Source organism: Glycine soja, chromosome 3 (genome assembly GCF_004193775.1).
Source record: "Glycine soja cultivar W05 chromosome 3, ASM419377v2, whole genome shotgun sequence".
Lineage (NCBI taxonomy): Eukaryota > Viridiplantae > Streptophyta > Magnoliopsida > Fabales > Fabaceae > Glycine > Glycine soja.
The window spans coordinates 39073145-39085088 of NC_041004.1; the positions used below are offsets into that span (position 1 = coordinate 39073145).

General features: G+C 31.7%; 1 protein-coding gene across 5 annotated transcripts; it reads left to right on the plus strand.

Moving 5' to 3' along the window:
- The first annotated feature begins 3589 nt into the window (after nt 1-3589).
- Nucleotides 3590-11484, plus strand: LOC114406879 (serine/threonine-protein kinase Nek4-like). Of its 5 annotated transcripts, none has more exons than XM_028369721.1 (15): nt 3590-3734; nt 4974-5082; nt 5259-5325; nt 5731-5796; nt 6066-6112; nt 6231-6276; nt 6393-6473; nt 6572-6614; nt 6728-6777; nt 6867-6948; nt 7069-7118; nt 7426-7499; nt 8371-8422; nt 9676-10143; nt 10666-11484. In XM_028369721.1, the coding sequence occupies exons 2-15, from the start codon at nt 4997-4999 to the stop codon at nt 11263-11265; spliced, it is 1812 nt and encodes a 603-aa protein (XP_028225522.1). In that variant the 5' UTR covers nt 3590-3734; nt 4974-4996; the 3' UTR covers nt 11266-11484. The 5 variants fall into 5 exon arrangements, with proteins under 5 accessions (XP_028225522.1, XP_028225523.1, XP_028225525.1 ...); XM_028369722.1 differs by having other exon boundaries at nt 3613-3734; nt 4970-5082; XM_028369724.1 differs by having other exon boundaries at nt 3620-3720.
- The last annotated feature ends 460 nt before the right edge of the window (nt 11485-11944 follow it).

Sequence of the window (11944 nt, forward strand, 5' to 3'; positions counted from 1 at the left end):
ATTGTATATTGTAAACAATGAAAATAAGTGTCTAGCAAGGATATTTTTGTAAGAAAAATTTACATACAAGCATGGAGTTAACTTAGCGAAAAATAAGATGAGAATAGCAAAGCCCAAGTAACTGGTACAGCATTCGTTTGACAAAATAAAATGTGTAGCATTTGCGTTTCGTATGATAATATTAAATTAAAAATATAAATATTATATGTTACAAATTTAATGATGATGTATAAAAAAAATTATATTCTTACTAAACAAATTTAATGAGGTATATATAATGTAACAACATATTTCTTATATTGAGAAAATTGTTTACCTATAAATTGATATAAAGGTGCATATATGAGTGATAAACGAGAATTAAAACAATATATAAAGCCAAACATTAATTTGATAAAAAGGAGATATGGACAACCTAACTTAAATTAACTTAGAATTGACATTGAAAGAACTAAAAACCTAACTACTAGGGAAACCAGTTCTTATAAAGTTGGATATGCATTTACTAAAAGGTGGGAGATATATCAACAAGGAGCATTAGTTGTATGATTAATGCATTTATTATTAGTTATCGTCTTTATGAAATATATATACTCAAAATTTTAATCAATAATAGCCGAAGTGGGTATAATTTATGTATAATCTAAACATGATTAAACGAATTAAAAGTTCGTAAAGAAAGTGACGTTTTGTAGGAGAATTTTTCTTCATGGGTATTGTAATTTTTTATTATCATAATTCTTGTAAATAATTAAAGTATCAAATATGAAAACTATTAATTTCATCATCATAAAAAATTATGAATTAATTTGATTTTTATAAAAATAAAATATATTTTTGTTGGTCTTCAAATGTAATTCTATTTGATGGTTTCCTCTAATGTAACAGACAAACTTAATCATTTTCTCTTTGTGTTGTTTCCAGCATACTCAAAACATAACAGAACTTATTGTTATTTCATCTTTTTTCTTAATTTCATCAAAAATTAAAAAAAAAAATCCATTATAAAGTGACAAAAAATTGTAATTTTTTGGAGTTTTAATCATTTGTAATTAAATTACAAAGTGTAAGTCTGATAGACATGTGAGATTATCATTTAACAAAATTATAATTGAGAATCAATAAAAATATATTTTAGTTTTATAAAGACCAAATTAATATGAAAATTTTTATGACGATGAAATTAATATTTTTTAAATTTTACAAAGATTTCAAACATATTTTACTCATAATTAAAATTTGTTAGTCATAAATATTTTTTAGAATATTTACACTTTTTCAAATAAAAAATTATTATGTTTAGTTTTGGTAAAAAAATTCTAAGTATGTATAATTGTATTTTTTGCCTAATAATACCCTCTAATGAAATAACTTCATTATCTATACTTCTTTACTTAAATCATTGATAATAATTAAAAAGAGTGTGTATAAAGAAATATGTTATTTATAAAAAAAAAAATGTATATTACTATGTCTTGTAGTAACTCATTCTGGAGTTACAAATATCAGCAAATCGATTAAAGCCTAATTGGATTTGTAGTCATGAATAATTGGTGTATCACGCCCATACAATAATTAGAATGATGTTATATGTTAAGTGGTAGAGGTGTTTAAATCTAAAATGATCCAAAAATTAAAAATGAAAATTGTTCAAAAAAATAAAAAAATGGAATCAAACCAATTTCTTTTGGATTTTTTTGGATGTTTTTTTTTCCTCAAATTGATGGTGGCAAAGGTGACATTTATGGTAATGGTTATGTAAATGGTGGTAACAGTGACGACATAATGGTGATAATGATATTAATGGTTATAGTCAATGGTGGCGATGTTAGTGATTGTAGTAGTAGTAGTAGCAGTGATTGTGACAAGTGGTAGGGTGGTGGTGGTAGTGGTTGTTGCGGTGATGCTGGTGGTAGTTGCGATGGTGGTGTTGTTGACAGTGGTGGTGGTAATGATAATAATGCCGATGGTGATGTCAGTAGCGACAATGATGATGGTGGTGGTGGTTGTGGTGACAGTGATTGAAATGATGGTGGTGATAATGACAATGACGATGATTGTGACATTAATGGTGGTAGCAACGCTGGTGACAATAGTGATGATGACAACTAGTTATGACAGTGACAACGATAATAGTGGTGGCAATGAGAGATGTGGTATTGTTGTTGGTGGCAATGACAGAGACGATGGTGGTACCAATGGTTGTGATGGTGATAGCGGTGGAGGCAACAAAAAATATCATTGCCAAATATGAAAAATATGAATTTTTTTTAACTAAAAACCAAATTCACAAATTTTTTTTTTCTTAATTTTGAAAATGAGTTTAAGAATATTTCAAAAATAATTTAAAAATCATTTCAGCTTTATTTTTGTCAAACACATGAATTGCATTTGAAATCCAAAAATAAAAAACTCGCAACCACCCGAAATGGGTTCTTATATTACTTGAGTGTTTTGCAGTTTTATGTATATATTATTTAAGTTTCACAATATTTTGTAATATTTATGTATACGAAACTTATATAATGTATACCACTTTTTATCATACGATTTTTTTAATATATGTTTGGTTTAAAATGGATAAAAATTGGATAAATTTTACTGTAGAATGTTTAACATATTAATAATATTTGTAAATTGTTATTAGTAATTTTTTAATGTAACTTAATTTAAAAGATGAAATGAAAATATATAAATTTTATTAAAATAATATTTTAATAAAAACAAAAAATCGAATCAAATCAAACCGTAAAATATTGATTTGTTTTGATTCAGATTTTATTTTAAATAAAAACCGAACCAAACTAAATCACACATATTTTTTAAGTTTGATTCGAATAACTTTTTGATGAAAAATAAAACCAAACCAAGTGATAAACATTCCTATTAAGTCCCCATTAAGTGGTATGAATAATATTTCTTTGCCTTTCAAAGAATGAAATCGATAAAAATAGAACAATTTTTTTGTTGAGAGACAAGAAAAACTAAAAGAGAAATCAAAATTTGAAATAAATACAGGAGAAGAAATATAATTTAATATGAAAAGATTCATAACAGTGACACATTTCACATTGGCACATATTTTGAACGAGAAAAAAGAGAAAAATATATGATGCGTATCTGGTGGTGGGGTGGGGTGCCGCTCTGAATAATGTACGTTTATGCCACACCACCCCACCCGTCCACCTCTTTTGTCGTTACGTGCTCTCTCTTTCCACGAAAAAGCTTTTACACTTTGGAGTCTTTGTCACCCTCTTATTGTTTAAGAGTTATACTACTATTATTTATTAAATATTTTTTATAATATTATTTTTTCATTTTTTATCATATATATTTTTCTTTTTCTTTTTTGTTTACATATTGTTTTTCTTTTTTTATCCTACAAATTTTTGCATGAAAAAATTATGTAAACATAATTTCACAGTTTGGAATCACACGTCGCTTTTGCGTGCACTTTCGTTCTTCTTTGGTTTTGGCGCTCTCTCTCTTTCTAATATTGATTGCTCGATTTCAAAATAAAATAAAAGCAACTCATAAAAATAAAATAAAATAAAAAGCAACAACATTATAAAATCATACATTATTAATATTATTATATGATGATATGGTTATGCTAACTTAAAATATTAACAGGGGCTGCTCAGTGCTCACTTCTAAAAACTGCAACTGCAAAATTCTCTGTAACTAAGCCAAATTGTGTTTTCAATTTCGTGAATTCAGGTTCTTTTCTCTAAGTAAGAGTTCATTGCAAATCCTGCTCTTGTTGTACTATCTGAATATATAGCCTTTGCCTTGAAAGGTTGTTTGCTTGTTGTCTTTTTGTTCTGCTATGCCTGTCTATGAGAATTCCATGTTTTTCACCTCTTCTTTGTTTTCCGTTTCAATGTTCATTGGTTGTATTTTTTTTCTTTCCATTTTTGGTTATTAATTAATTGTCAAATTTCACAGCTTGTCAAAATATGAGAGGTATGATTAACTGCCAACTTGAAATTCTGAATTATGCAAGTATTATTAGTAATTACAATCATATTTAATATAACTGGGTTTATCATGAAGTTGATTTTCTGCATTTTGTTCCACTTTTTTTTAGTTAGCAAGGTTGGATTTAACTTTCTAAAAAAAGTCCAATTTTTGGGGGATGGGGTGGTCTTGTAAACAACATGTTTTTATTTCGTCCTGGATAAGATTAATGAGTAGATGGACGCAAGAATGATCAATCCTTGGAACTGAAGATACTATGGACAGCCTATTCGGCAGTTTTGAGTGATTGCCCTTAAAGCCTAACCTCGTAGTTGCTGGTTATGGCCTTTGAACAATTAAAGGAAGTTAAAGAACCAAACCAGAACTGGTTGGTCACATTTGGTGCTCTTTATTGTGCATCTCTTGTATATGGCAGCCTTTTTATGTTTCTTATATAACTAGGAGGGTAGTGTGATAAAAAATTTAGAAACTTTGGGCTTTACCATTTATTTTTTTGGAAATGATGAGTCCCTTAACGAAAGAGGAACATGTCTGTCCGAAAGTGTTGAATGCTTACCTGGTTTTAGCAGTGTTCTATTTCTATTTCCAGACTCCTGATCTTGTTCTGCAAGAATCAATTAGAGCTATCAGTTGTCACCACAGAATTTTGTCTTGTGGTTGTACTAGTGGCCTAGCATATCAAATTGAAATACATTCTAGAGCTGAAAATTGGTTTTTCAATTCTCCTGTGGTAGACAGACTTTGTCAGGTAACATTGTTATATGAAGTTTGATTTGTGTTGTAAAGCATGTTGCCACGAAATATGTGGCTAGGGTTAGCGAGTAAATTTGTGCATCATATTATTTTGAATCTGACTATCAGCTGTTGTTATTGGAAATAACTCAACATATTTGTAGCGGCAAGAATTATGTTACATTATGGGTGTGTTTGTTGATATTTATTTATGACTAGGCATGAGCTTAATGTTGCTAACATTACTCAATCATTGATAGAGGCTAAAGTGATTTAAGTTCAAATGGAGCAGTATGAAATTCTAGAACAGATCGGCAAAGGTGCATTTGGTTCTGCCCTTCTTGTGAGGCACAAGCACGAAAAGAAAAAGTGAGGATCGTTCAATCTCTCAATGAAATGTGTTATAAGATATAATGTATCTCTTTGAAGGTTAAGGTTAATTTGTTAATTATTTATTTGTGAACTTAAGAGTGTTGCTACTTTTGATTACTTTTTATATCATATGGTGTATTTTTTTCCCTTAGTTTGTGTCATTTACGTTTTAGGTATGTTCTTAAAAAGATCCGCCTTGCTCGTCAAACTGACAGAACCCGTAGATCTGCCCACCAGGAGGTAATTCACTCTCCTTTTTATTTCCCACTCTCCAGTTGTTATAGGAAAACTGAATCAAGTACTTAAGGGGCTTACCTCTTTCTTTGGATTTCAATTAATGATTCTTCTTTCTCTAGAAGAGATTAACATCAGCAGCATGTTTTGATGTTGAAAATGGCAAATTCATTCTTGTACATTTTCTATTATGTTGTGCTAGTTTTTGCAGCTTGAAATTTTGAAGTTGATCTTTAAGCAATTGAGCCTAAGTTTTATTCATTCTAGTCATTTTTACATTTGAATTTTATTGTAATATTTATTGTTAATTTCTTTCTTGTTATTTTATATCCTTAAATGTGAAAATGATATTTATGTCGTCTTTCTCATTTATTAGATTGTAAGATGTTTTGTGGGTTCCTTGTCTTGTAGATGGAGCTTATATCTAAAGTTCGAAATCCATTTATTGTGGAGTATAAAGATTCCTGGGTAGAAAAGGTCAGCCTTGTTTCCAATTAGAACTTCCTAATTCAGTTGTTTTTCATGTTTGTGTGTATGTGTATTTTTGCTCAACTTACTAAGATTGTCAGGGGGTCGTTTCAAATTTGATGTTTTGTTCTTTACTTATCTGTTTCCAGATGCTTTTATTTTTTTCATACTAATGGAAATGTTGATAGCAGAACCTCTTTTGTAACCCATCATATTGATCTATAAACTTGATTGATTTATCATACTGAAATTGGCAAAGCCGGTATCTTTATTTCCAGGGTTGTTTTGTATGTATCATCATTGGCTATTGTGAAGGAGGGGATATGTAAGTGTCATAATTTGCATTTAATTCAAATATTTCAAGAAGTTATAGCATTTATTAACGCATAATGTCTTTTACTTGCCATTATGTAGTCATTTGAGAGTTTGTTTCTGTTGTACAGGGCCGAAGCTATAAAAAAGGCTAATGGTATTAACTTTCCTGAAGAGGTTGATTACTCTTGCAGCAACTCCTTTCACATAATGAGCCTGATAGTTTTCATTCCTATTCCCAAGCTCTTTGGAACTATATGAAATAATTGATATTCGTTAACTTTTGTATACAGAAACTTTGTAAGTGGCTTGTTCAATTGCTGATGGCACTTGATTATTTGCATGGAAATCATATTCTTCATCGTGATGTCAAGGTAAAGGACAAGACTTAAGTTAAATACTAGTTGATTTTATATCTCAGAGAGCTTTGAGGACCAGCTTTATGTTGATGTTAGTTTTTCATCTGTGCCAGTGCTCAAATATATTCTTGACAAAAGATCAAGATATACGTCTAGGTAAATGGTCTTACTCATTTTATCTTCACACTGCACTATACACTTGATCTCTAAATTGGGATTTGGTGTGTTGTATTTGTATACTATCCTTATGTTATGCAAGCTGGGTGCAGGTGACTTTGGTCTTGCTAAAATGTTGTCATCTGATGATCTTGCTTCCTCGGTGAGTGATATTACCAAAATTCTGTTATGTACACTGTTTCAACATTTTTTGGGGGAATTAATGGCTATTTGTTCTTGCTCTAAACTTAGGTTGTTGGCACTCCAAGTTATATGTGCCCAGAGCTTCTTGCTGATATACCCTATGGCTCTAAGTCAGATATCTGGTCTTTGGGTAGGATAGATTGCTTTTGTATTCTAGAGATTGCCGAAACTTAATTACTCTTTTTGTTTCCTTCTATTACAATATCTTTTTAACTGTATTTGTCATTTGGTTTGACATAACATTTGACAGGATGTTGTATCTATGAAATGGCTGCTTACAAGCCAGCTTTTAAAGCTTTTGTAAGTTATGATTTGAAGATTTTGTATTTATTTTTTTAAGTGAAATGTTATTCAGAACTTTCTAATCCTAAGTAGTAGGATTTACTAGGGAATGCAATAATTCGTTTAAAACTCTTAAAATCATTTTGTTGGATTATAAGCATTTATGTTCATGTTTGAGACTTTGAATTATATTGTTTTGGAAAACATTTGCTTCTCATTCATTTATGATGGCTTACTGACTTTCAGTATTTCACATTTCTGAAGTTTGGTGCTCAACATTAAATCATTGACTCATTTTATTTTTGTTATGCCTTCATTGGAGCAGGACATACAATCATTGCTTATAAAAATAAACAAGTGTATAGTATCTCCCATGCCAACTATGTATTCTGCTGCTTTGTGAGTCCTCTGTTTCTCCAGAATCTTTAGTTATTTTAGAATTATATGTATTTAACAGCTTTATCTAAATGATATGTAAGTGTCTATGGTTACTGAATTTGAAAAACGTCAATGGTGGTTTGTGTTTATACATGCAGATATTGATCAAAATCGTAATTGGTAAGAGTGTAAGACCTACCATTAGATTTTATGGTCTCACTTATAGGCTTCCAAAATTATTGGGGAATTGGAAATTTAAGTGCTCTTTGATCATAGAATGATCCATGTTAATTGTTATGTTTCACATCATTTAAGACTTGACCGCATCTTTTAATATACTCGATTTACATAATAAATCATTATGATAGAACTAGAAGGATGCCATGTAATTCAGTCAAGGGTTTGGTTTATGATAGCATCAGCAGCAGGAAGAAGGAGGAAGACTCTTTGGATGCATGCATGGCTATTAGTTAGTTGCCGAGACCGTTAGTTAGTTACAAGCTGTTAGTTAGTTGCAACGGCATTTGAACTACTGCAACAAGTTAGTTACGGGTTGTAGCAGCTTGAACCCAATTGTAAATAAAGATACCCCAGCAGGAATAAAATGCAGAGAAGAATTATGAAATACTTGTTTAGTGTAGTTAGCATAGCATAAGAGTAGTTTCGGTGCATAACAGTTTACCATTATACATTTTGCAATGGTAACTCTATTAACAGTGAACAATCCTATATTGTTTAACTCCTGATATATGCCCTTGCTTGTATATATTACATCTCATTTATTCTCCTTATTATTTGATCTTTGCAGTTATATTTGTTCCCACTTTAAGTTATGAACCTCATTCAGTGACATGATTTGTGTAACTTGAGACATACATTTTTCTTCTTTCAGTCGAGGGCTTGTCAAAAGTATGTTGCGGAAAAATCCTGAGTTGAGGCCAACTGTAAGTTTTATTTGTTTGTGTATTTCTTTGCATTTATCAAGGCACTGCTGATTTATTTATAGATTAAAACTAGTCTCTAATAGAAAATGATATACATATGCCATTGTCTATGTGGCTTACATGATTAGACCTAATTGTCTTAAAGTGATAAATATAACCTAGATGTTATCAGTCTGACAAATTTAAATGCAAATTTATATTAGTGCTCTCATATTTTTCCCTTTCATTTAAAAAATAATAATTTTAACTTTTAAGGGAGAGCAATTCTTCTACATTATTTCCTCAATTTTCCTGTCTCCTCTCGGGTTCTATTCTTTCTATTCTCAAGGCATATTGCTTTTCAAGCTTCTCATGTGCTGCTATGAGCATAAACTAGTTTCACACTTCTACTTAACAATACTTATTTGATTAGTCAAGAAAATCCAATGTCAAGTACAACTAAAAGCTTATTGATTGAGGTTGGCAATGTATAGAGACCTAGAGCATTAATATTTGTAGGGGCAAACAAAGAGGTTGAGGGATTTAAATTTTAAAATAATACATGGTCTTTACTTGATAGGACTAGAAAAATTGGGAAACTTAGATAATATGGTAACTTTTACATTTTTTTTTTGTTTAAAAATGTCAACTTAAATTGTGAGGCTAGTAACCTTCATAACTTTTTAGGAGATATGTCTGCAATTAGAAAAGAGGAAAAAGCATCTGAGCATGCACATTAGTGTGGATAAACTACATAAACAAATAGCTAAATAAAATCCAGAAGGCTAGTTAGAGGACCATTTGTTTAGACCTTTAGTTCTTTGCTTTTGATTTCCATTTTCACCATACATACTTTTGGGTACAGTAAATGTGTTAAGCATATAAAATGTTAATAAGGTCGTGCCTGCTTTTCCTTTTTGTTCTCTACATCTATTTTTTCGTTGACCAAATGTAAATGTAATATAGTTTTAATTTGATATGATCTCTATAGTCATTGTTGTCATTAGTTTAAGTTTCACTCCCATTTTATGAAGCAAACCTTGAAAGTTGAAACTCTACAAATGTAAAGGTTTTAAGCATAGGGCGGTGGCCACAATACATTTCATGTGAGACGTTACTATGTTTCCAAATTCAATTGTTTGCTACTAAGTTTCTGTGTTCTTTTTCAATGCTTATATAACTAGTTTATGCAAAATTTGCTTGACATTCGCCATTGGCTAGCTTCATTTTGGTGGACTTTTTCAAAACAAATTAACCACGGATTGTTTTGGCAGGCTGCAGAATTACTTAATCATCCACATCTTCAGCCTTACATTCATAAAATTCAACTAAAATTAAATAGCCCCAGAAGAAGTACTTTTCCATTCCAATGGCCCGAGTCAAATTACGTAAGGAGAACTCGGTTCGTAGATCCAGAGTCTGTTTACACTCTTTCTGACCTAGATAAATGTTTGTCATTTAGCAATGACATGGCCTTGAATCCTAGTGTTTCTGGAACTGAACAAGTTTCTCAGTGTTCTACTCAAAGAGCACATGGATTATCCACTTGTTCAAAAGAGAAGATCTATGAACTATCTGTAGGTTGTGTCCGTGAAAAATACAAAACTGACAAATCAAAAGCCAGTAAGTTCTCAACTGTTGAGAGAACACCAAGATCAAGAGCAGTTACGGTTTCTGCCACTACCAAAAGGCATACAATAGCAACATCAAAGACAACCCATTCTGGTCCAAAACGTGATTCAGTAAGTTTATCCTTTGCATGACTCTATTTTCATTTCTCTTGATGGCCAAAGAAAAAGAAATGAACTCCTGCTGAACTGATTGAATTAATTTCTCATCTATTCCCAAGCGAGTAGAGAGTTAGGCCGTGTGTACATGATGCATGCAAGGGTGAACATGTCTACTTCCTGTATTAGCAAAAGATCATGTTGATAACATTACTTTTATTTAATCACAAATCACCGTATATGTTAAATTTGTTGATTTTTACAGTTCTACCTTAAAATTTATATCAATAATGATTTCAAATTGATCGGGTGTATAAAAAAGATTAGTAACAATGTAGAAGTTGACCTCAAGAAATATTCCCTTATTTTATAAAAGTTTTTTAGAAAACTGATAAAACAAACAATTGTTTCTTGAAAATAAGCCAAGCCAAGTGTGCACAAGAGATTAATTGGTGATGTGGTTTGCAATGTTTGACTTGAAGAAGATACTTCACATGTTACCAAGCTATATACTTATATTTCTGCTTTTCATTTCAGCTTCCAGCATCTCATGCACCATCTAGAAAATTTTCCACACCACCAAGAACCAGGGCAAGGGCAACACCAAACTTGTACACTAATGTTCTTGGAAGTCTAGACTCTCTTGATGTTTCCATTAATGCACCGCGAATTGACAAGATAGTTGAATTCCCAATGGCTTTCTGCGAGGATCCTTTTTCACCTATCCGTGGACCATCATCAACATCAGCGCGCTGCTCTTCTAGTTCAGCAGGGAGTACTGCTGATTGCTCCATCACAAAGGACAAGTGTACAATCCAAGAGGACAAAGTTACTCTCCCCACAAGTATCACTGATGCTTGCCCTGCTCCAAAGGAAACTAAATGCTCTTATGAGCATGTCAAAGATTGTGTTTCAAGTCATTCCTCTACTGACTTGGATCAACGCCGGTTTGACACATCATCGTACCAGCAACGTGCGGAGGCATTGGAGGGGTTGCTGGAGTTCAGTGCTAGGCTCCTACAACAACAGAGGTTTGATGAGCTTGGGGTGTTGCTAAAGCCATTCGGGCTTGAGAAGGTTTCTCCAAGAGAAACAGCTATTTGGTTGACCAAGAGCTTTAAACAAACTGCAGTCTAAGGTTTTCTTTTTCATGCATGCATATGATTATTTGCTAACTGATAGTGTACATAACGTTGTACATTTGACGATAAAATAGTGAATAATGACTTTTATTATTGGTGTTAGCATTTTCCTTGAGATGCACAGTGTACTGCACAACGGGCATGCATCATATAGAATAATACTACACATATCTCTTACGTATCAACTATCATCTATAAGGTTTTCACACTATTATAACCGGCCTACCTTAGGCTTTGTTATCATTGAAGCAGGTGATGTACACCAAGGTGTTATGCTCCAAGCATTGTTCCTTCAGGTTTTGTCCTTAGCTTCGTTATGGGCCGATTTCGGACTCATCATATTCGGGAAAAGATTATTTTCCAAGATTTCAATTGCTTTTGTTGTAAAAAAGTTGTTTGCAAAATAACCAAAATGTAACTCATGAATCGTCCTTAGGTCTGGGAAAGAACTTCATTCAGGAATGAGTTTTCTATAATACAATGGAAAATACAGTTGCATAGGTTGATGACAATTGCTTTGCGCACCCAGCAAATTGGCTATGCACCTAACACTTTTTTCATTTTTCCAAAATTACTCTTGGTAAATTTTTTACAATTAATGGTCTATGTAGGATTCAAACATGTGACTTTCAATTATTAACACGACACTCTAACTAACTAAAATAATTAACGTC